Source organism: Corythoichthys intestinalis, chromosome 9 (assembly GCF_030265065.1).
Source record: "Corythoichthys intestinalis isolate RoL2023-P3 chromosome 9, ASM3026506v1, whole genome shotgun sequence".
Lineage (NCBI taxonomy): Eukaryota > Metazoa > Chordata > Actinopteri > Syngnathiformes > Syngnathidae > Corythoichthys > Corythoichthys intestinalis.
The window spans coordinates 39,000,611-39,024,604 of record NC_080403.1 but is presented as its reverse complement, the minus strand read 5'-3'; the positions used below and the strand labels follow the sequence as shown (position 1 = coordinate 39,024,604).

General features: G+C 36.7%; 1 protein-coding gene across 1 annotated transcript in view; it reads right to left on the bottom strand.

Annotated features, from left to right (window-relative positions):
- Window positions 1–780: 780 nt before the first annotated feature.
- Window positions 781–23,994, bottom strand: part of LOC130922079 (dynein axonemal intermediate chain 1-like) — a 37,527-nt gene continuing 14,313 nt past the window's right edge. Inside the window, exons 15-20 of the mRNA XM_057846593.1 lie at window positions 22,847–22,934; window positions 20,138–20,217; window positions 18,306–18,454; window positions 16,811–16,910; window positions 6,045–6,230; window positions 781–885 (exon numbers count right to left, since the gene is read on the bottom strand). Coding sequence (XP_057702576.1) covers window positions 781–885; window positions 6,045–6,230; window positions 16,811–16,910; window positions 18,306–18,454; window positions 20,138–20,217; window positions 22,847–22,934 — 708 coding nt within the window. The remainder of the gene's footprint in view (window positions 886–6,044; window positions 6,231–16,810; window positions 16,911–18,305; window positions 18,455–20,137; window positions 20,218–22,846; window positions 22,935–23,994) is intronic.

The following is a 23,994-nucleotide window of genomic DNA, read 5'->3' as shown; positions in this document are numbered from 1 at the left end:
TTTTTCCTGCTGAGTGTGTATAATCACCAAGTTGCCGTTGTCCTTGTAGATGCTACAATATGTACTCATCTGTCAATGCTCATTCGAAATAGTTGAAAACCTTTATTTATTTATATTTGGAGTAAAAAAATCTAATTTTACAAAAAATTTTTAAGTAAACGTCGACTAAAACTAGACGAAATTAGTCTTGACTTTTCGTCAACAAAAACGAGACAAACACATTTTGAGATGACTAAAATAAGACAAAGACAAATAAGTATTATTAGTATTATTATCCAAAAGACTAAGACGAAAATTAAGCAGGCAGCCAAAAACAAACGATGCTTGTATAAGGCACAAACAACGTGGTGAGATGCCAAGAACTTCTATGGTACATTGGCTACAGATGTTAGCTCGTCCATTTAGCTCTAGTCCCAATGAGCTTGCGTTGTCATATAATTACGTCAGCAGAAAGGGCTGTGATTGTCAAACATAAGTACACCTGAGCGCCAGCAAGGGGGGTTCAAAACAGCAGAATAAGGCAGGCACAAAGTGGACATGACAAAATTAAACTACAACAACTGTGAAGCGTATTGAATAAACACAAATGCGCATTTACAATTTGTCAACACTAATCAAAACCTCCCTAATTTCAAGGATAAACATTTGCTTGGAAAATAAATTGACATCAAGCGCAGAAGTGAAGAGTGTTATTATTGCTCTCGCTGAAAAACGATGACAGAATCTCAAAAAAAAAAAAAAAAAAAAAAAAAAAAAAAAAAAAAACGTGGTTCGTGATGTCTAATTCAGACTGCTTTGGTCTGAGAACCTCAGTAGACTGAGAAGCTTCTCCATTTTAGCCACTTCCACCTCAGGACCTTCAGGCACCTCGTGACCTTTCTTGCCCTGCACAAAGACACACCACGCACACACATGCACGATTTATTAACATGCTCGTTGTTGGGTCAAAACACAAGCAGATGTGACGACTTAAGCATTTAATGTATTTAAAACAACATTTAAAAAAAAAAAAAAGGAAGAATTACTATTACAAAACAATCAATTGATGTGGTTTCAATACATTTCTGAAAAACAGGCTACACATCACTGGTTATTCATTGCACCCCCCACCCCCCCCAAGCTAACTAAAAAAAAAAAAAAAAAAAATCGCCCTTTACGTGTTTGATTTTTTGTAACATTTCAGTCTGAAAACGACGAGAGACAGATAGCTGGCAAGACGTGCTGAGGCATTAGTGACATCAGAATTCAACCTAAATAAGTTGTGCTCGTACATAGAAAAATGCCAAATTTGCTTTTGTTGAGTAAAATTAAGATTGCTCTGCATGCTTTCCTCAAGTATTAAGTTTGTAATGTGAAAAAGGAGTGATTTATTAAGTGTTGAAAACCTCCACTAAGTAAAAATAAAAGCTGCTATTTTGGGCAAAAATTTATAAGATACGTTAAATATTGCTATTGATCCTGAAAATATGGGTGATTATCTATGAATTTGGAGATGTTTGTGCATCTAGTGTAAAATCTGAGAATTGTATAGCCATTTTTTTATAGCCAAGTTTTGTTATGCTTGTATCAAAAATAATTAATCAGGATTTTATTAGGGAACAACATTGAATTTTTTGATGTCGCTATTCATGGAGACTTGTATATGCCTAAGGGAGGTGCCCGTTTTAGTTTTAGGCTTTGGTTTTGAAAATATTTGAATTTTAGGTTTTTGAAAATAGGCCCCCTATGGATCGGCCCCGAGCACCTTCAACTGATAGTGAAGTCTATCTTACATGGCGGAAAACACAGACAAGACTGAAAAAGCAGTTTCTGCTCTTGCACCCCTCTTCAAAAGAAATTGGGTAAAGTTTTCAACAATAATCGCTGTATTTTAAGCAGAACAACTGTTGTGTTTGATAGAACAATATGTCTATATGCTGCCATAGCAGATTCATGGAGCATTAAGCCCCCGAACTATTTTTAATTTGCCCGTTTTACCCTGGAAACCCCCATTTACAGACATCGCGCAACCGTTTTTGTTTCAACCCAGCCAATAAAACAAAGTAAGTAATTATATATATTATTTAAAATGGCTGTCATTTTTTGCTTAGAATCATTAATTGATGTCTATTGTTTTTGTGAAAAAAAAAAAAAAAAACTTAAAAAAATTATTCACTCGCATATTTGAAACTTTTCAACAAATGACGTAACACTGAAAAAAATGGCGTCTGTAAAAAGTCACGGATATCTACCTCACAACTATTGCTAAATTGTATTTTTTTTTTGTTACGTTCGCATTTTCCCCAATATGTTACATGATATAACCCGATCCACACAAAGACAAAAAAAACATTCATTCATTCATTCATCTTCCATGCCGCTTAAAAGGGTAAATATATGAAAAAGAAAATCTCGACCGCTCCTCAATGTCTGCGATTTCTGCATCGCGACCCTTGTTATATTACCATGTTTCACCCATAAAATCCCCCCAAAATCCAGCTGCGGCCATTCACAGCTGTGTCTTGACACTCGGTGATACATGTGACATGGAGTTTTTGGATCGAAACGAGGTAAGTACGCGATAATATCTCGTTAAAGTCATGGCGTCTGTAATTCTGCTCTCGTGTGCTCTCACCTCCAGATAGGTTTTCGCTGTTTAAAAGACATTTTTAAAAAAAAAATGCCAGCCTGTCCAAAATTTTTCTTCCCCCACAAAATTGAGATTTTAAGCTTTCTAATGATGTATTACACATGCATATTGGACAGTTTTGAAATTTGGCCAAATTGGGGGTCTCAGAGCGGAACTTCAAGTCACCTGAGTGTTTTCAGCCGTATGTTTTTAGTTATTTCACCTTTTTTTGCTAAGTACATATTCCCACACGTGTTCATTCTTAGTTTTATTACCTTCAGTTAGAATTTACAATGCAAATAGTCATGAAAATATAAAAAACCCCAAAAACACACGAATGAGAAGGTGTTTCCAAACTTTTGGCGTGTACTGTACATAAAGCAACAGAGACACACTATCTGGTGCACACCAGATTGTGTACATTTATTTTATTTCTGTCAATGTCCCTTTAGGGGCTCCGTAAAAATTAAAATGTACCATGTATTACATTTCAATTTTTTCCTTTACTGACGGGTGAGGACCTGCCTCCCCTGAATTCACGTCACTGGTTGGATCCATCAACACAGTCTTGAACATACTCGTGCTGTAAATGTGTTTCAATAGTTGGCTAATATCTATTGTTGCTTTATTATTAATATTAATATTCCTAACAAACACCCTTCTCAACATACAGCCTGAACACTCCTATTTTAAGAGCGTAATATTGTTTACAACATCAAGTGCAGGGACAGTTAGCCCTCTAGCTCAGATCAATACAACAGATAATTAGATTATTAAAGACACTTTGCTGACTTCATTAAATTGACATTTTCAGTCATTGCCTATTCTTGTAAAACACAAGAAACGCGGTCTGATTTACATACTGTCTGTATTGGGAATTTTCTATGACACCCTGAAATTGGTTTCTGTGCAGCATGTATTTACACTGCTTATATGATGTTTATCATGATGCAAATTTTTGAGGGCCTCTCAAATGTTATTAACATATCGTTGATAATATTTTCAATGGCTGGTTGATTCTGATGGCTATTTGCTACTCTGAGGTCTAAGAGCACTGTCAGCAGTGCTGAACTTTGCAATTATGTCCCAAATGTACTCCCAAGGACTACAGTCTAAAATTGCAAATGATGTGCCATTGGGCCTGTGAATTTGTGTGTATACATGCACACGCTTGTATAATTATAGTGTATAAAATAATGGATCAGTTTATGTGTTTGTTCCACTGTGCTTTATGAAATGGTTTCTAAATTACTATCATTGTAATTGAACGGCCTCTCCCTTCTAGCATCAAGAAAGAAAACTGCAAGCAAGGGCGTAGTTTTGCATAGGGATGGCATGGATAGGACTTTTCAGGATGCTCAAATTGCCCCAACGACTTTTAAGCAACCTTATTTGCGCTATATAATGACCTCAGTTATATAGGTCATTTCGATTGTCTTCCCATATGTTTTAATTGTTGTAATTGACCCCACCATTAATAAAGTGAAATATTTTCATTATGTTCAGACATATATGTACCTCTTTTCACTTGCTGAATGTGCCATTTTTTCCTTCCTAAACGCACATTTGATTGGCTGATGACTTGACCCCCACCCACACACACACATTAGATATTAAGGATATTATAAGTTTTTTCCCCAGCCAGCAGCAGCCACTGTTAGAAATGTAAAAAGACGTCAATGTTGTGAAGGTGGGAAATACACCACTAATTTTACTACTGAAAGTCCGACCTGCATCAGAGTTAGCATAACATTAAACCGTGCTTGCTAACCTGCAAAACTCAAGTAGGTAGCTGCTTAGAGAGAAGTGTCCTCCTATATGTGTTTTCTTCTGTTAACGTTAATAAAACTGTGAGAAATGTAGTGAACCGAGTTTTACGCCCTTCTTCCTAATTTTACTTTTTATTTTATTTATGTGGTCTTAAAGCAGCCCACAGGAGCTTTCATTTTTTGTTGCGTTTGGTTGTGCTTGTGGACACATGCAGTAGTGTTTTACCTAAGGGATGGCTCCATTATTATTATTATTATTTTTTTGTTATTCCCTGACAAAGAAGATTTTTCCGTTATATTGAATTTTTTTATCTAGACAATGTTGAGTGGTCTAAAGACAAATGTTTATTTTTTTGCATTCCTGGATGATTAAGAGATGATTAACAAGCTTGTATTTATTGTGTATGTTAATATAATTTATATTCGAATGATCCAATTTAAATTTGCTCATAAAATCAGGACATTTTTCCTGGAAGTTGAACATTAAGAATGTCCTGTCCCTAACAAAAAGTGTACATGTAGGTTATGCCATATCGCCCCTACCAATGTTGGGACCAAACCTACACCCTTGACTGCAAGCATAGCTGCAAATTACACCTGCACTATGGATTTAGTGGCTAATAACAGCAACACATTGAATTTGATTTACTTGTGATCTTAATTTAGAAATGGCTTTCCTCTGTTTTTATAAGTGACCATGTCTACTTTGGATTTCATTGAGTTAAAATGTGCAAATTATAATCTGGACCTAATCTGAGAGTTTCAGAAAATAATTGCATAAAAACTGATACCAATCAATGGTTACCTAAAACATTTGACATGCTGTTTGTAAATTGTCTACTTACGGACGTCATATGGAATTTCCAGGTTGTGATGCGCTTCAACGGGAAAATATTGCCTCATTCAAATTTCAGGATACGAAAGGCAAAAATACGGTATGGCCTGCTGCTCGCAGCTGCCTGAGTTTACAAACGTAACATTCTTGTAGCTGCTCTTCCATTGGCTATTGCATAGCATCTTACTGGCATCCACTTGGCTAAAAGGGACCTCTACTGTATGTGTATGTATGTATCCTAGCGTCCTCTTCATTCGCCCCCTCGGGCCATGAGGTGTTACGACAGCTTTACGTGAGTCTATTAACTTTTATTCTTTATTCTTTGTTTTTACATTATGCCCAACTCTCGTTTTATGAATCTAATTGTAACATGTATTTCCAACATGTTTTAATGCATTTTTATGCTTATGAAAGATTTGTGTCTGAATTTTTGGGGGCTTGGAACGGACTATGGCATTTTTGTGGAAATTGTGTCTTGATTCATGGAATTTTCAGTTTACGAAACTACTTCCATAACCAGTTAATTTCGTAAGTAGATGTACCACTGTACGTTTAAAGTTGTAACCAATGGGAAGCCTTAAATCATATTAAAACCAATAAGTCGCCGAAAACTGTTCTAATCTTTTTTGCCGCTGGCTCTGGTGATATCTAATGACAAGCTAATCTAATTGGAGCTCTCAGGGTACACACTGCTAATTGTTGACTGGCCTGAATGACAAAAAGAAGACAGGGATACAATCAATTGGTGATGCTCATCATGAGTAGAGGAGCAGCTGTTAAGTAAAATGCAAAGCATGGCACATGGCTGATAATTCTTGATAAGGTTTCTTACCTTTGGTTTCTTGCGCAGGTTAGGAGACAGTTTCAGGCTGAAAACAGAGCCCCTGTCATTCCCCACGATGATGATGGGATGGACAGGATTGAACTCAATGTGAGTCAGTTTGCATTTAGATTTTGAAACCACTTGTTGCTGGCAGATAGCCTGATACTTGTTGATGCTCAGGTCAAAAACATGAACCTGAAAAAGATGATTGGAAAACTTGAAGCAATAGTTTGTAACTGTTCAGTTTGGTCGATTCTAGAACAAAAGCGGCAGTGTTTTGCCTTACGGAAGACTGCGTTTCACGTGAGGACCAGCCGACACCCAAACAGGGTAGTAAAATCATCAATGAATCAAAAATCAATCTCTCGGTCGCCTGCAGATAGATTAAACAACATTTCTGTTTCAAGCGACTGTGTGAAGGACGAATAGTAAAAAGGTAATAAATGTAGTTGTGGCTAAATGATAGCATATGACGGTTAGAAACCGTGTGGCTTAGTGTGGCTAACACCCCCACCCCACCCGAACCCGTCAGCGCTGATGAATTCGGTTCGGGGAGGGGGGGGTTCACGCCAGCTGGGCCAATGTTTATTTTGTATATCCTGGTAGCCTCTCCTCTTTTTTTCACTACTCAGACAAAACTTTTTGTCTCTTTTGTTGCTCTGCCATCTTTGCAGCATTCACGCGAAAGCGTTCGCATTGACTAAGTCTTTATAATAAATAGGGAAAGGGGGAAGTGACGAATGCCGTAACGCAGTCAGCACATTTGTAGGTTTTTTTTTTGTGTGTGGCAGGGTTCCAGCAACCCTCCTCAAAGTTAATTAGTGCCGGTGAAAGAGATACGGACCCCCTCAAGATATAAAAGAGGTGTCATTCAACTAGTTGTCTTCAACATATTATCACAAATGTTATGAAAATATTTTCTAAAGGTTATCTAGTGTTGCTTTAAAGAGTTGAAAAACCAACCAATCAAGCAAACAAACAAAAGAACAAACAACCGACCGACAAATAAGCATTCAGTGCACTTGCCAATCCAGTAAGAAGCAATTGAAAATCTGCAACAAAAACACATCTAATGAATACAAAAAGGAATTATTCGTAATGATACATTTAGTTTGAAGGTTCCCTCCAAGACAAAAAGAGCATCAAATGCTGAATGTCAGGGTATCCGCGGCGTCTTAAAAAGTCCCCAAAAGTCTTAAATCCAATCATTTGAATTTAAGGCCTTAAAATGTCTGAAATTCTCCTAAAATCTCATAAAAGGTCTTAAATACAATTTTGAAAGACCTTATAAATCTATAGACACTACTTTACTACTAGTACAGTGCCTTGCAAAAGTATTCGGCCCCCTGGAACCTTGCAACCTTTCGCCACATTTCAGGCTTCAAACATAAAGATATAAAATTTAAATTTTTTTGTCAAGAATCAACAACAAGTGGGACACAATCGTGAAGTGGAACAAAATTTATTGGATAATTTAAACTTTTTTAACAAATAAAAAACTGAAAAGTGGGGCGTGCAATATTATTCGGCCCCCTTGCGTTAATACTTTGTAGCGCCACCTTTTGCTCCAATTACAGCTGCAAGTCGCTTGGGGTATGTTTCTATCAGTTTTGCACATCGAGAGACTGACATTCTTGCCCATTCTTCCTTGTAAAACAGCTCGAGCTCAGTGAGGTTGGATGGAGAGTGTTTGTGAACAGCAGTCTTCGGCTCTTTCCACAGATTCTCGATTGGATTCAGGTCTGGACTTTGACTTGGCCATTCTAACACCTGGATACGTTTATTTTTTAACCATTCCATTGTAGATTTGGCTTTATGTTTTGGATCATTGTCCTGTTGGAAGATAAATCTCCGTCCCAGTCTCAGGTCTTGTGCAGATACCAACAGGTTTTCTTCCAGAATGTTCCTGTATTTGGCTGCATCCATCTTCCCGTCAATTTTAACCATCTTCCCTGTCCCTGCTGAAGAAAAGCAGGCCCAAACCATGATGCTGCCATCACCACGTTTGACAGTGGGGATGGTGTGTTCAGGGTGATGAGCTGTGTTGCTTTTACGGCAAACATATCGTTTTGCATTGTGGCCAAAAAGTTCAATTTTGGTTTCATCTGACCAGAGCACCTTCTTCCACATGTTTGGTGTGTCTCCCAGGTGGCTTGTGGCAAACTTTAAACGAGACTTTTTATGGATATCTTTGAGAAATGGCTTTCTTCTTGCCACTCTTCCATAAAGGCCAGATTTGTGCAGTGTACGACTGATTGTTGTCCTATGGACAGACTCTCCCACCTCAGCTGTAGATCTCTGCAGTTCATCCAGAGTGATCATGGGCCTCTTGGCTGCATCTCTGATCAGTTTTCTCCTTGTTTGAGAAGAAAGTTTGGAAGGACGGCCGGGTCTTGGTAGAGTTGCAGTGGTCTGATGCTCCTTCCATTTCAATATGATGGCTTGCACAGTGCTCCTTGAGATGTTTAAAGCTTGGGAAATCTTTTTGTATCCAAATCCGGCTTTAAACTTCTCCACAACAGTATCTCGGACCTGCCTGGTGTGTTCCTTGGTTTTCATAATGCTCTCTGCACTTTAAACAGAACCCTGAGACTATCACAGAGCAGGTGCATTTATACGGAGACTTGATTACACACATTTGGATTTTATTTATCATCATCGGTCATTTAGGACAACAGTGGATCATTCAGAGATCCTCACTGAACTTCTGGAGTGAGTTTGCTGCTCTGAAAGTAAAGGGGCCGAATAATATTGCACGCCCCACTTTTCAGTTTTTTATTTGTTAAAAAAGTTTAAATTATCCAATAAATGTTGTTCCACTTCACGATTGTGTCCCACTTGTTGTTGATTCTTGACAAAAAAATTAAATTTCATATCTTTATGTCTGAAGCCTGAAATGTGGCGAAAGGTTGCAAGATTCAAGGGGGCCGAATACCTTTGCAAGGCACTGTATACTAGTAGTAGTAGTAGTAGTAGTACTTTGTGCTAATTTGTATCACAGTGTGAAAGAGGTGGGAATAAATCAGTTCCCGGGTTACGACGTACTCGACTGACGCGACTTCGATTTAACTGGGCCAAGGTCTTGTCCGCAACTACCCTTTATCCATGTGAGATGTCTGAGTGCTCCTGTACGGAAGCATAAATGAAGACAGTCCAGCCAGACCCAACAATGCCACCAGAGGGCAGTGTATCCTCCACCAAGCACCAAGCTAGACAAAATACAATGATTTTGGACTTTTTAGATAGTAATTTGGGAATTTGTAAACAGTTAATTCCGATCTACGTGGAAATTTGGGTTACGTCGCCAGCGTAGAAATGGAACTCGTTCGTAACCCGGGACTACATGTACCGTATTGGCCCAAATATAAGATGGCCCTGATTATAAGATGATCCCCTCTTTTTCAAGATTCAAGTTTGAAGGAAGACTTTCTGAACACCAAATTATGTTTTATACAGAAAATAATTACAGTACATCTGAAACAAATGATTATAACAACATACAGTATTTGAGAGAAAAAAAAACAACCAAACAAACAAAATGTTATTTTGCCTCATTCAAATCATAATATCGGAACATTTAAATATGTAAACTAAAGTGCAATCACATTCTTAATGAATGGCACCAATCTACTGTGATAAAACAACGAAAGTGCAATAACTGCATTAACCATCAAAGTGAAGTCTAACTCTAACTGTAGTCTTGAAACAAATCTGAATAAGGAAAAACATTGCAATAAAATAATGCAGACTGGTTAAACTTGAGAGTAGCTGAGATTTGTCATGACAGAACATCGTTTCAATGATATCTGCCGCCATCTAGTGTCGTGAATGGGTATAATGTCTAGACCGCAAATATAAGACGACCCCCACTTTTTCAGTGTTATTTCAATGCAAAAAAAACCCCGTCTTATATTCGGGTCAATACGGTACTTTGCAAGTTATTCCAGACCCCCAATTTTCCTTTAAATCCGTTAAATACGCTTTTTTGCCGGTATGGATGTGAAAAAGGTAGGGCTGTCGAACGATTAACATTTTTAATCAAGTTAATCACAGCTTAAAATTTATCAATCGTAATTAATTGCAATTCAAACCATTTCTAAAATATGCCATATTTTTCTGTAAATTACTGTTGGAATGGAAAAAAAAGACACAAGACGGATATATACATTCAACATACTGTACATAAGTACTGTATTTGTTTATTATAACAATAAATCCACAAGACGGCATTAACATTATTGACTTTCTTTCTGTTAAAGGGATCCACGGATAGAAGACTTATAGTTCTTAAAAGACAAATGTTAGTACAAGTTATAGAAATTTTAAATTAAAACCCCTCTTAATGTTTTCATTTTAATAAAATTCGTAACATTTTCCATCAAAAAATAAACTAGTAGCTCGCCATTGTTGACGTCCCTGCCGTTCTTCCACAGTGTCTTTAACTACATAAGGTAGTGGTTGAAATACACTACAAGGTGTCAATGGCGAGTTTTGAATTACTTAGAAATCAAGCCAATGAATCTGTTTTGTCCCTCGACTGACGCCGTAGTTCCCTGTTTACTGGTCCATCCACGTCATTTGAGTGCTGGCTTCACAACATACGAGACCTCTGATAGTTTTTATATTGTGACTAAATATTGCCAACCAGTGTATTTGTTGAGCTAAACAAAATGTTTGAATAGAGCTTGACCAAAGTCTGAGTAAGTTTTATGTGTATTTTGCATAGCTATTTTGATTGGGAATGCCAGTTCTCTTTGCATTGAACGCTTTTCTTTTTGTGAACATTATTTTTTTTTGAGAGATAGGAATGCTATTTTTGTTGTGCTTTCACTAAATTATACTTATGTTTGTTGTGAAGGAGTTGCCAAAGCTTATGCTAATAAATGGCGCGGTCCAATGAACGCCTGTGTCCACTCGCCTTTCTCAGCCTCTTAGCTCTCAAGTTGCAAAAAACGGCATCATTGTAATCTGTTTGAGGCAATGCATGAACAGGTCATTCCGTGCATGCGTTAAATGTAGGGCTGTCAAACGATTAAAATTTTTAATCGAGTTAATTACAGCTTAAAAATTAATTAATCGTAATTAATCGCAATTAATCGCAATTCAAACCATCTATAAAATATGCCATATTTTTCTGTAAATTATATATATATTCTGTAAAATAAATTGTTGGAATGGAAAGATAAGACACAAGATGGATATATACATTCAACATACGGTACATAAGGACTGTAGTGGGCATTTCACTCTACTGTCATTTAAATCTCTATGCTGTCCTCACTCCGAAGCGTCTACTTTTTCCAAAGCTAGACAGCTAGTGAATGACACCTTAATAATCAGACTTCTTCCTTTTTCATCTGATTTATTAATAAAATAGCCTCAAACCATTGTCCTCTATAGACCGTCGTAAAACTACAACAAAATAAAAGTACACAAGCATTGCATTAGCAACAACGTTAGCTTAGCACGCTATACAGGTTCACTAAACATAAACAAAAAGCGTCTCATACAAAAATAGAACATTTCGCTTACTAACATAATATGTACATTCTTTACAACAACCATACTTACGGACAAATCTTGTCCAAGGATCATATAAGCACAACATTACAACGCAGGCGTCAGCCCGAGACGTCGTGCAGCCATATTGAACTGGCAAGAAAAAAATAAACCATGTCGCAAAGCGACCACAAGAGTTCGCTGTTAGACAGCACAAAAAGCCTTGCTGTAAAACTTACCAAAAGGCAAAATACTGTCTGAGCGGGACATGTGCGTTAATTGCGTCAAATATTTTAACGTGATAATTTTGACAGCCCTAGTTAAATGCGTCAAATATTTTAACGTGACTAATTACAAAAATAAATTATCACCCATTAGCGCGATACATTTGACAGCACTAGAAACAGGTCTTTTAAATTTTATTCATTATGGTCTTAAAAAAGACTTTGAAACTTAAATTTGGCTTGTTGAACCCTGCAGAAGACCCTGTGTATTCCACTGCACCCTCTTTACTGTGTCACATTCTTCCTCTGCCTTGTTACATTCATTCCGACAGACTGCTATGTTGTCACATTCTTTACAGTTTACTGTATAGCTGATGCAGCTCTTACAATCCAAATAAACCAAATATAAAATGTAACGTGAATTTAAATGAACTGGACATTTTGGTAGCAACACAGCTCAAATATAACTGAGCCGAATAGCAACACATAAATTGTGAACTCTTTGCAGCCCACTCCTTCAAGCCAGCAAATGCATGACTTTGCCTGGGTCACTAATGTCTGTACTAACTGTGAGAACTGGCTGTACACAAAGCATCACAGTCATCACTTGTAATTACTTATCTGCATCACTTTCTGCAGCCTGTTTCCTTTGGCCGTGTAGTACTTTTAAGTTTTTCTACATTTCTATCACTGTGTCTTCTAACAGTTGTTTACCAAATGTCAGTGATAAGTGATTGCATTAGATTTCCAATGTACTTTATTTATTAAACTTTCATGATCAATATACACCCAGAGTCTTTGCAATTTGCATTTAAGTATGATACAAAAGGTTTTTGTGTTGTATTTGCAGGATGTCGAAATAGCCGATAGACTTACACAAATTAGATTTGTAGTTGTGTGTAGTTTCGTTTTGCCCTGAGGATTATGTATTTTAGACCAATGTGGTTGTGGCTATTTTTTACAGGGGCGTAGATCTGCACTGTGACACGAGTAACTTTTAATGTTTTGCCTGCTCACATTAATAAAGAATATTCATGCAAACAAAACAAATATGACAAAGCAAAAATTGACTTTCAGGATAATCTCGTGTAGATCAACCGACATTTCATTTTGACATGACAATTCCAGGAATGAAACTGAGACGTTATGTGTTGAATTCTTCCACAAGAAATGAAACCTAGAGTTATGTGTTTGCAGAGAGCGCATTCTCAAGTCTCAGGCCACCGGACTTGATCTTCTAACACATCACAGACAGCATCAGTTCAAATGAGTCAAATTGATGTCACAGAAAATGAAAAATGTCAAGTATGAATCAGGTGATATAATACTGTATGCTGTAACTCTAAATTTGAAAAACACTTCAAATTAGAAAAAACAAAATTAAAAATGAGGAACCCCAGAACTATTTCAATTCTCATTAAGATTGGGTAATTTGGAATCATTTGCACCAAACATTTGCATCATTTGGAAAATGTCTCAGTGAATAATGCACCTTAGTGACAGCATTCTGGCATATGCTTACGGTGTGTATGCTTGAAGGAGTACACTTTGGTGCTGATCCATATTAGGATAACTGAACCTTGGCAGCTTTGTAAGCACTACTCTGTATGTAGAAAAATTGTTGTTTCATTGTGCTTTCACTATATACAGTCATATTTTTCAGAATAACACCCATTTATGGCCTATCTATCAATATTATTAAAAAACTCATCTATTAATGGGAAGATATGCTTTCTTGAAAAAAAAAAAATAAAAAAATCCACTGGTATTTGGAGAACAGAATGGCTGTACTCAGATCATTATGTCATTTGATAATATTACAAGGAAAAAGGAATCTGTTGCCGTGAATGAATATTTTCCGCACTATATTATTTTTAGATATGGCGCAGTTGGTAGCGCGAGTCGTCCTGAAACTGAAAGGTCACTGGCTCAATTTCTGGCTATGACTGGCCACTGTCACAGTGTTCTTGGGCAAGACACTGGAACCTAATTTGTCTCCAGTGTGTTGACAGTGCCTTGCATGGCAGCAACACCATTGGTGTATGAATGTGGGTGTGCGTGTGAATGGATGAATATGAGTCAATGTAAAGCACTTTGGGTATGGTAGAATTTTTAGATGTACTCTCCATTTAGCATTTAATCTGATGAAAAAGTAACTATAAAAATGGTAGATTGTGCTCATGAATGAATGGAAAAGCAAGCAATGGTATGTCAAATTACCTCTTTGCCCACCTAAAGTAAAAAATACTTTATAAAACAACAGTATTTTCTTAAGCAAAAATGTACATTTTTGTAATAATAGTGACACAAGGTAGATCAATTTACACTGTAATCTCGAGTTATCACAGACGTCAACATACAGTGACAGAAAATAGATGGTTAGAGATTGTTTGAAAGTTTCTTATCCTCTGTACCTTATACAAAGTATACAAAAGTGTAGTTGGCAAACTATCCTTCATTAAATGTAAAATCCTAACTTTTAAATTGTTTAGTGAAGTACCTATCATTAAAAAAAACATTTATTGCATTATATACACTCCAATTTCGAGTGATTTAACCCTTTAACACTGGACGAGTCGGCGGCGACTCATATCATCGCTGAAGCCTCGTCACGCTATATTTACTACGTCACCCACATGCTGCTGGTAAGTCTCATTTGAAAGTGCAGAAGTTGAGGTCCACGTTTTACTTGAAGTCAGTCGACCAACTAAAATCGGAGATATTGTCATTTGAGTTTTATAGTTTTATTGCCCTCATAAATAAACTAGGGCTGTCAAACGATTACAATTTTTAATCGAGTTAATCACAGCTTAAAAATTAACAGTAATTAATCGCAATTCAAACCATCTCTAAAATATGCCATATTTTTCTGTAAATTATTGTTGGAATAAGACAATAAGACAAGACGAATATATACATTCAACATTACTGTACATAAGTACTGTATTTGTTTATTATAACAATAAATCCACAAAATGGCATTAACATTATTAACATTCTTCCTTTGAAAGGGATCCATGGAAAGAAAGACTTGTAATTCTTAAAAGATAAATGTGATTACAAGTTATAGTAGTTTTATCTTAAAACCCCTCTGTATGCTTTTGTTTTAATAGAATTTGTAAAATTTTCAATTAAAAAAAAAAAAAACTATTAGCTCGCCATTGTGGAAGCTAGTGATTGAAATACACAACAAGGAGTTTTAAATGAATTAGAGATTTAGCCAAGTTTTTCTAGTGCGTTTTGCCCCTTGACTGACGCCGTAGTTTCCGGTTTCATTGTACCTTATGTTCATTTGAGTGTTGACTTCACAACGTACGAGACCTCTGATAGTTTGTATATTGTGACTAAATATTGCCATTTAGTGTACTTGTTGAGCTAAACGAAATGTTTAAATAGAGTTTGACCAAAGTCTGTATTATTTTGCATAGCTATTTTGATTGGGAATGCCAGTTCTCTTTGCATTGAGCGCTTCTCTTTTTGTGAACATTATTTTTGTTGTGCTTTCAGTAAATGATACTGTAGCGACTTAACTGTTCCACCCAAATGCATGATGGGAAGTTGGGCAACCGTGACTGTCAGTGGTGGCTGCAAATGGTATATTTTCTCTGCGTTGTGTTCAATACAGGCTGCCATTCTTCCCCACGTCGCTCGCCACAATACTTATAATTGTTATGGAAGCGATGCCAAAGCTTATGCCAATAAATAGCGTGGCCCCAATGAATGCCTGTGTCCACTCCACTCGCTTGTCTCTGCGTCTTAGCTCTCAATATACACAAAACGACGCCACTGTAGTCTGTTTGCGGCAATGAATGAGTGGGTCGTTCCGCGCATGCGTTAAATGCGTTAAATATTTTAACATGATTAATTAAAAAAAATTAATTACCGCCCGTTAACGCGCTAAATTTGACAGCCCTAAAATAAACATTAAAATGCTGCATGGCCTATGTGTTTATGTCCATATTTCCATCAATTCTTCCCCTTTTTCAAAACCGAAAGCATCACAAAAAACTGCATATCCCAGGAGCCATTGTGAGGTCACGAAAAACGCATTGGGAATTTTTTTAATAAATTGCTGAGCGAGGCGTTGGATTGAGCGAGTGACTTTGAAATGTGTGGAGTAAATCGAAAACTAAATTTAGCCCAAGCTAATGCATTATTTCATCAACTCGAGGAAGAGGATGGGCCAGATTTGTTGTTGTTTTCTTCGGATGAGTCGGCGATTGAGAAGTGACATCAGTGCGCAAACGGCGGAAGACTGGTCTGTGTGACGTAGTCTGTGTCCTGTTCAAGGATAAACAGAGTGGCATGCCTGAAAAAAATTGAACTGAACTAGTTTATTGACAATATTTTTGAAATGCCTTTTTTCAATGTTGTATTTGATACTTTTCACGATCAATCTTTTCAATTTGTATATAGATGTGTGTGTTCGAGAAGTTTGATTGTATGTATACTTTTGATAAGGTGATGGGTGCAATACCTAACTTCACAAAGAGATATCCTCCGAACCCACTTCATAGATGATATATGATTTGATATATGTATTCACTACTTTACACTGTTGGTCTACTATATGTTGTATGTATAACCTGTTTTTACCATAGTATGTAGAAAGAACAAAAACTCTGATGATCATACCTGCTTTTTTGTTGAATTATCAAATATAAAACTATTCATTCTCATTTTTCTCTGTTGAATGTTTATCCTAACAAGTTGAATAATTATTATCAAGCTTCAAAACGTTTCATAGAGCATGTTTGGTTGTCAATGGGACATCAATATTACAAATTTTGACATAAAAATTGGGATTTATTTATTTTATTTATTTTTTTTTTTGTCTTTTTGGGTCCAAAATGTTAATTATATTTATATACTGTATGATGTCCTGAAAAAGGGACCAACCAGGCCATTGTGGACTATTTTTCTTTGAAATATAAAGGCAGCATCAAATGCTTACAAATTCAGACAAAATAGGCCCAGGTGTTCAAGGGTTAAGATAAAATAACCAGTAAATAATTTATTGTCATTTTCATAACAAATGGTTATGGTACTTACCATTCCTTCTGAGGTGACAGCAGCAAAGACAGTGGAGCAGTATGGTGCCCAGGCCACATCGCCAACTGGAGCATTGAGCTCAAACGTCAGCATGGGAGTACTAGAAAAAACATGTCAGATAACAGGTCTTTTCCTTATTTAATTTGCTGAAGCAACATTGAGCAGAAGATGACTTTTGTATCAGAATACTTTATCAATCACTGGAGGAATTTGTAAAGGCAATTTCTATTTACTGTAGGCATAGGCGGAGTTTGACTTTTGGGGCAGGGGGGGCACAACATGTTGATGACCCCGAAACGCAGTGCCAGCAATAAAATTAACTTACAAGAATATTTATAATAATAAGTTGACAATAGGCGCTTTTTGTTTCCCATCATTCCTGAGGGGAATTCTAAATTTTTGCTTTGGCAATACTTTTCGCCAAGATCGTCATCCATTGAATATGGTACACCCGCTGGTGTCGTGCCAATGTAGTTACTCCAGTCAAAAATTGTATTCCCTGGGCAGAACCATATGGAGGTAGATTTGTGTCTTTATTATTCAATCAAAAAAAAAAAGTTGCTTGAATAAAAAAAGAAAGTTGCTACAATCAATATATATTTTCAACCAAAAAAAAAGTCGCTTCAATCAAAAAAAGTGTTTGAATGCAAAAATAAATTTGAAACTCGAAAAACTCAACTTTTTTTTTTTTTTTGAGTGAAGCAACTTTTTTGATTGAAGTAGTGTTGATTTGTGTTTGGGCCACATTTTGGCTAGGACATTGTTGTCTTTATGATTATTAAAAAATACGTTGCTTCAAAAAAATATATTTTCAGAAAGAAAAATCATTTCAATCAAAAAAAGAAAATTTTCAATCATAGAAAAAGTTTTTGAATGCGGAAAAAATATTTGAAATGGAAAAATTTGCATTTGAACACTTAATTTTTCATTGAAAAAGTTTTCTTTGATTGAAGCAATCCTTTTTGTGTTTGGGCCATATTATGGGTAGGACATTTGTGTCAAAATCATTCAATCCCCCCAAAAAGTTGCTTCAATCAAAATAAATATTTTCAATCAAAGAAAAAAAATCATTTGAAAAATAAAATTGCCATCCCCTACTTTATTTTTTATTTTTTTGAAAATTATATGAAAAGCAAATGACCATCTAAGTTGCTAGTCACACGATCTGTTCGAAAAATCATTTTGACCAATCATAAAAATATATTTTTTTGTTCATTTCATTCATTTTTGTTGCAGTTTTATTGCTTTACAACTTTTATATATATATATATATAGGAAAGTCAGTTACATGAAATGACACTTTACGGCCACCGGGGGGCCTAGCACCCCCTTAAAATCCGCTTATGACTGTAGGTTTAATAACATCACGAACTCTGCTTTGCACGCAAGCCTTTTCAGTTATTAAATTTGGATGTTGTTAGCTACACTGCCTATATAAAAAAACAAAACCCAATTATGTGCAGAATTTTCAGTTTTCATTCATCATTTCTCTTACTTGATCATATGGTCCCAAATTTTGATGGTCCAGTCCGAGCTGCAAGAGATGAAAACCTTTGGGTGGTAAGGATTCCACTTTACCGAATCCACTGCCATGTTGTGAGCAGCATATGTCTCCAGGAACTGGCTTGAATAATTCTTCGAACACTAGGGAATGATATAACAATGCATTAGAAACCAAAGGTGATGGTAAACACTTTTTAGGTTGTCTAAACATTTAAAGTCGATTGAGAAAGAAAGAAACAGCATAGAATATAATAAAACATAATAAAATTCTCTCATTTTGAATTTGATACTGAAAAAAATTCCAAAATAGCTGGGACAGAGCAACAACAAAAAAAAAAGTGAAGTTACGGAATGCTGAAAAATATGCCACAGATGAACAGATTAATTGGAAAACAGTAAGGTAATGATATTGTATAAAAAGATGACACAAATATAATTCAAAAGGATCATGTGCTCACATGAAAGTGTGGGCAAAGGTTCAACACTGTGTGAAAAACTGTGAGAAAATAGTTCAAGTACGTTTTTTAAGGTACAATCACAAAGCATTGGGGGATTTCATCATCCATAGCCCAGAAAATTATTTAAAGATTCAGAGAATATGGCGCAATGTAAGGAAACGAAAAGCTGAGAAACCAACAGTGAACATCCGTAACCTTCAATTCCTCAAGTTGCACTCCTTTAAAGGGAACCTTGGACATGCAGGCTCTAATAAGCCAAAATTGTTGTCTTTTATTAAAGTATGTTATAAACACATGTTAGAAACACACAAAATATTGCCATTCATTTAAAAATCTATAGTATTTAGTACATGTTTTGACCTATGGAGGGCGGCATGTTTTATGGACGCTCGGGGTGAAGACGCAGATTGTCACTGTCACTCGACGAATACTACCGGGTTACTGTAATTCCTTCTACGTGGCGAGACGTCCAACACATGCGCTCATCGGTTAAAAGCAGCGAGAACTTATTATTTGTGTTTTTATTGGGTCTTTTATTCCTTTTTTATTGCCTCAAAATACCTTTTGCGTGTGTTTCTCTTTCATACTTTTAAGCATAAAGTTTTCTCATGCTTGCTTTAAAGCAGATTGTTGATCTGTTGACCACATTAGTCCCGTAGCATTTTTAAACTACCCATATTTAATATGATTACGTTTAAGTCTTTTTCATTTCTTTGGCAGAAACACAATTTTTTCCCCTACTCTAGTCACGTCTCATCCCGTCTTTCCTGTTCATTGTACTTTTGCTGCTCTTTTTGTGAAATATCGACAGTGCTGTCATGCTCATTAATGTTCCTCTCGGGTTTAAATTTAAAGGGTTGAACAGATGACATATTTATGTCACTACAGTCATACTCTGGAAGCACGGCAGCGTAACCATGTGACCTCACCGCTCTGCGACGTCAACAACAATGGCGACCTACTAGCTATAGTCTGAAAAATACGGTAGTTAAACAAATTTTACAAATTGTATAAAACCGAAAACATCAGGAGAGGTTTCAATAACAAATTATTTTATCTCATTTAAGAACTACAAGTCTTTCTATCCGTGGATCCCTCTAAAAACCGGCATCATTTTGTATAAAATATTATTAGTGTACTGTTGTTACTGTTGACAAAAATCAAAGCAAACTTGTAAAAGACTAATGAAATCATATGTGGCACTGAAATATTTTGGATTTTTCCTATATACCGGTAGCTCAGATTGGATCTACAGAGAAAATGCCTCCTCGCAGACTAAATCAGCTTTATGGATCGTGGGCACAGCTGCTGTATTTCAAGGCACTGACAGTTTAAATCTTGGATGGTGGAATATATTTCAACATACCTTGTGTATTTTACCTTCCTCAGTGCCAACAATGAAGAGAGAATCGGTCTGTTTGTGAAAGTCAAAGGATCTACCTCCAACTGTAGAAAAGAGGTATTTAGGCACTTCAATGAGCAGTCTGCAATGACAGAAGTTGTTGCTCTACATATACAGTTGTGTTGAAAATTATTCATCCCTCACTGCCATACAGTATATAAATAAAGACCCATGTGGAATACAGTCAAATGCAATTGTGAATGTTTCATGTTTTCATTAGATCTGATCAAATGCGGATTTTCCGGGGGGGGATGGGGGGAGGCCCCCTGGTGGCCGAAAAGTGTCATCGCATGCAATATGATTTTAAAATTAAGAATTTTCCGGTAAAATATTGTCTAGAAAAGTTGTATAGCAATAAAATAATCAACAAAAGTGAATTAAATGAACAAAAAAAAAGATATTTTTATAATGGGTCAAAATTATTTTCCGAACAGATCATGTGACTAGCACCTTAGACAGTCATTTGCTTTGCTTAGCCAAAACCACCCAAGGACTGAAAAGGCAAGGCGAGTTTCAATGTGCCCCACTAAAGACGCTAATTGTACAACTGAGCCACCACCAGTGTCTTACCAATGAAGTTACCGCCGGCAAAAATTGTGTCCCCTAGCCGCGGGAGCGCACACACACACATTAGTTATGAGTTATGTTGACTTAAACAATTAATTGAAGCCAGAAAAGAACCACAGATATATATATTGGACATTGACGTTTATTAAACTGGAGAAACTCCATACAGGACTTGAATTACAGTAATAACAGTTATAGGTCATCCTACGAGTACAACAGTGAAACATTGCCTTTTTTACATTCAGTACGTATGTTACGTTACAGTATATATGACAGGATTTTTTTTTTTTTTGATGGCTGGGCCATGTTTTAAAACCTCTTAGATAACACGTAGAAAACACAGAAATCAGGCAAATCAGTGCAGCGCAGTGGCTCCAGCCAGGGGATACAATTTTTGACAGGGGTAACTACATTGGCACGACACATGCGAGCGTACCATATTCAATAGATGACGATCTTGGCCAAAAGTATAGCCTAAGATAGTATTTTTCAACCAGTGTGCCGCGAGAAATTATCTAATGTCGCATTTATATATATATATATATATATATATATATATATATATATATATATATATATATATATATATTGTAATGCCCGTAACTGTGTGCAGGTCCTTGAAGGGGCCATTAGCCTGCAGAGTGGTGACGTAGCGGGAAGCAAGCAAGGAGGGAGGGAGAACCGCATGTGAACGAAGTTAGTGGTCGCATGTTGCGGATGCCGCTGTTTTTTTGTTTATTATTTTCCATTGTGGCCACAATAAAGTGGGAAAGTCATCACCGACTCCTCTCCTTTCTATTTCCCCATTCGGGGCTATTTAAAAATTGTTTTACGTCGTCGGGCAGAGTTGCAGTAGGAAGGTAGGAAGGAGTAGGTAGAAAGTTCTCGGTCGTGTGCAGATGAGCGTGGTATTGCTCGTGTCGCGTTCAAAAACTGCTCGGATTTCTAGCCATCAACGACCTTGTTGTCCACGACAATGTGGACCCCAGCATGTCTACTGCACAATATTTGGTTAGACTCGTCATGTGTCGATATACTTGAAAGTGTCCTTTTTATTTCATCCACATGTGACGACTGTCAATCCTCCCCTTGTGTTTTATTCCAACACGTTGTTCATGACAGCAAAATGGCTGAAAGCTAGAAATCCGAGCAGTTCTTGAACGCGACATGAGCAGCTGTCCTAAACGTCATCTCTAAACGAAACACCCGTCACTCCAAAACTACTCGATGGACTATTTTGTTCGCCTTTGTGAAAGCACAGAGAAACAGGCAACTTTTTTGATAAAAACTACGAAGGTAAATGAGAAAGCCCTCAAAGCCAGTTACCTTGTTGCTAAATTCAAAAAGTCCCACACCGTGACAGAGACATTAATACTACCTGCCTGCAAAGCCATTGTCTGCGAGATGCTCGGCCCTGATGTGGTAAAAGACTTTGCTCAAGTCCCCCTGTCTGGTAATTCTGAGCTTTTTCAAGCCTAACTGCTATAAAACAAAACAAAACAAAACAAAACAAAACAAAACAAAACAAAACAAAACAAAACAAAACAAAACAAAACAAAACAAAACAAAACAAAACAAAACAAAACATAAAAACAGATAAAGACTGAGAGCTGTTGAAGAATAAGGATCTCAACTTTGTGTTCCTCTAAACAGGATCAAGTTTCACACTGAGTAAGTATACATACTGAGAAATTATTTTATAATTAAATAAACTGTACAGAAAATAATTTTGGAACATTTTTGGTTTGTGGTGTGCCGCGAGATTTTTTTTCAATGTAAAAACGTGCCTTGAGTCAAAAAAAGTTGAAAAACACTAGCCTAAGCAGCCTGATTTGGAATTCCCTTCAAGAATGATGGCAAACAAAAAAACACTCATTTTCAACTTCTTATTATAAATATTTTTGTAAGTTAATTTTATGGCTGACACTGCGTTTCGGGGTCATCAATATGTTTTGCCCCCCTGCCCCAAAAGTCAAACTCCGCCCATGGATCTGATTAGGAAAAAGATAAAAAATTAATGTCATACGCAACACCCAAGACTATACTGCAGTGGGGGTTAAATCATTTTGAACACAAGCGTTCATACACGCAAGTAAAATATCTCACCAGTGTTGCGCTCCAGAATACCGTCTGGGCCGTCAGACACAGTATCATCCATTGTTAGCCTGATAGCATCAGCGGAGACCAGCTCATTCTGCAGCCATGCAAATACATTGTGATATCACTTTCATACAGTGCTTTGCAAATTTATTAAATCACTCGTCATAAAAATGAAAAGAGACCCTGTCGTGTTATGAACTACTTTACTGTTGCCTCATTCAATTTCAATGAGTAATTAATGTTTTGAAAAGGAGTGAGGGATTTCAAACTGAAGTCACATTATGATAGACAATTTCAAACAGCACACAGGTGTACCCTGACAAGTGAGGACTTTTTCAAAAACAGAAGAAACCGGATTACTGGGAGAAAACTCATGCAGGCAAGTAGACGACACTGACAGTGGAAGGCCAGAGCTTTAAAGGGATCCTCTATTTTTAAGACAAGTAATTCTTAAAAGATAGTTGTTAGTATGTGTTATAATAGTTTGATATTAAAACCCCTCTTAATGTTTTTGTTTTAATAAAGTTTGTAAAATTATTTTAAGTGATAGGTCGCCATTCTTGTTACGTCGCAGTGCATGACGTCACTGGTCCCGTTGACGAAATTCCAGCGTGTCACTCTTAGCTTTCCCAACATGTCGTCAGTTCTACCCTTCCTATTTGAACCAGATCTGAAAAGTGAAGAGCAGGACAGCACTGTCGGTCGTTCACAAGACGAGCTTCAGGGAAAAATGCGTGCAGCAAATACCTGATAAGACAAAAGTTGGGCAAAACTGGTGATGCGAGAGATTCCAGTTGGGAACTCCGGTTGGGAACGAGAGTGTATGCTGTCCGGTTTTATTAGCAGATATTCAAGGTAAGCATATTACGTTTTAAAACTTATACCAATATAATTATGTAAATTGTTAGCATCCAGAGCTGTCATGTGCTATACATACAGTACAGGCCAAAGAGCACACCTTGTGTAATCCATGTCTTGTACATTGTAACGCGTGGTAGCTAGGATACGTGTATAAAAGTACCAAAAAGGGGAGAAGCTTCCATTTATGCACATTTATTCACAAAAAATAATATTTCCACCTTGACCACTCATCACTCGGGAGCTCAGCAGTACGCAAACATACGTTCCCTGACGAACTACCAACAATGTTGTAA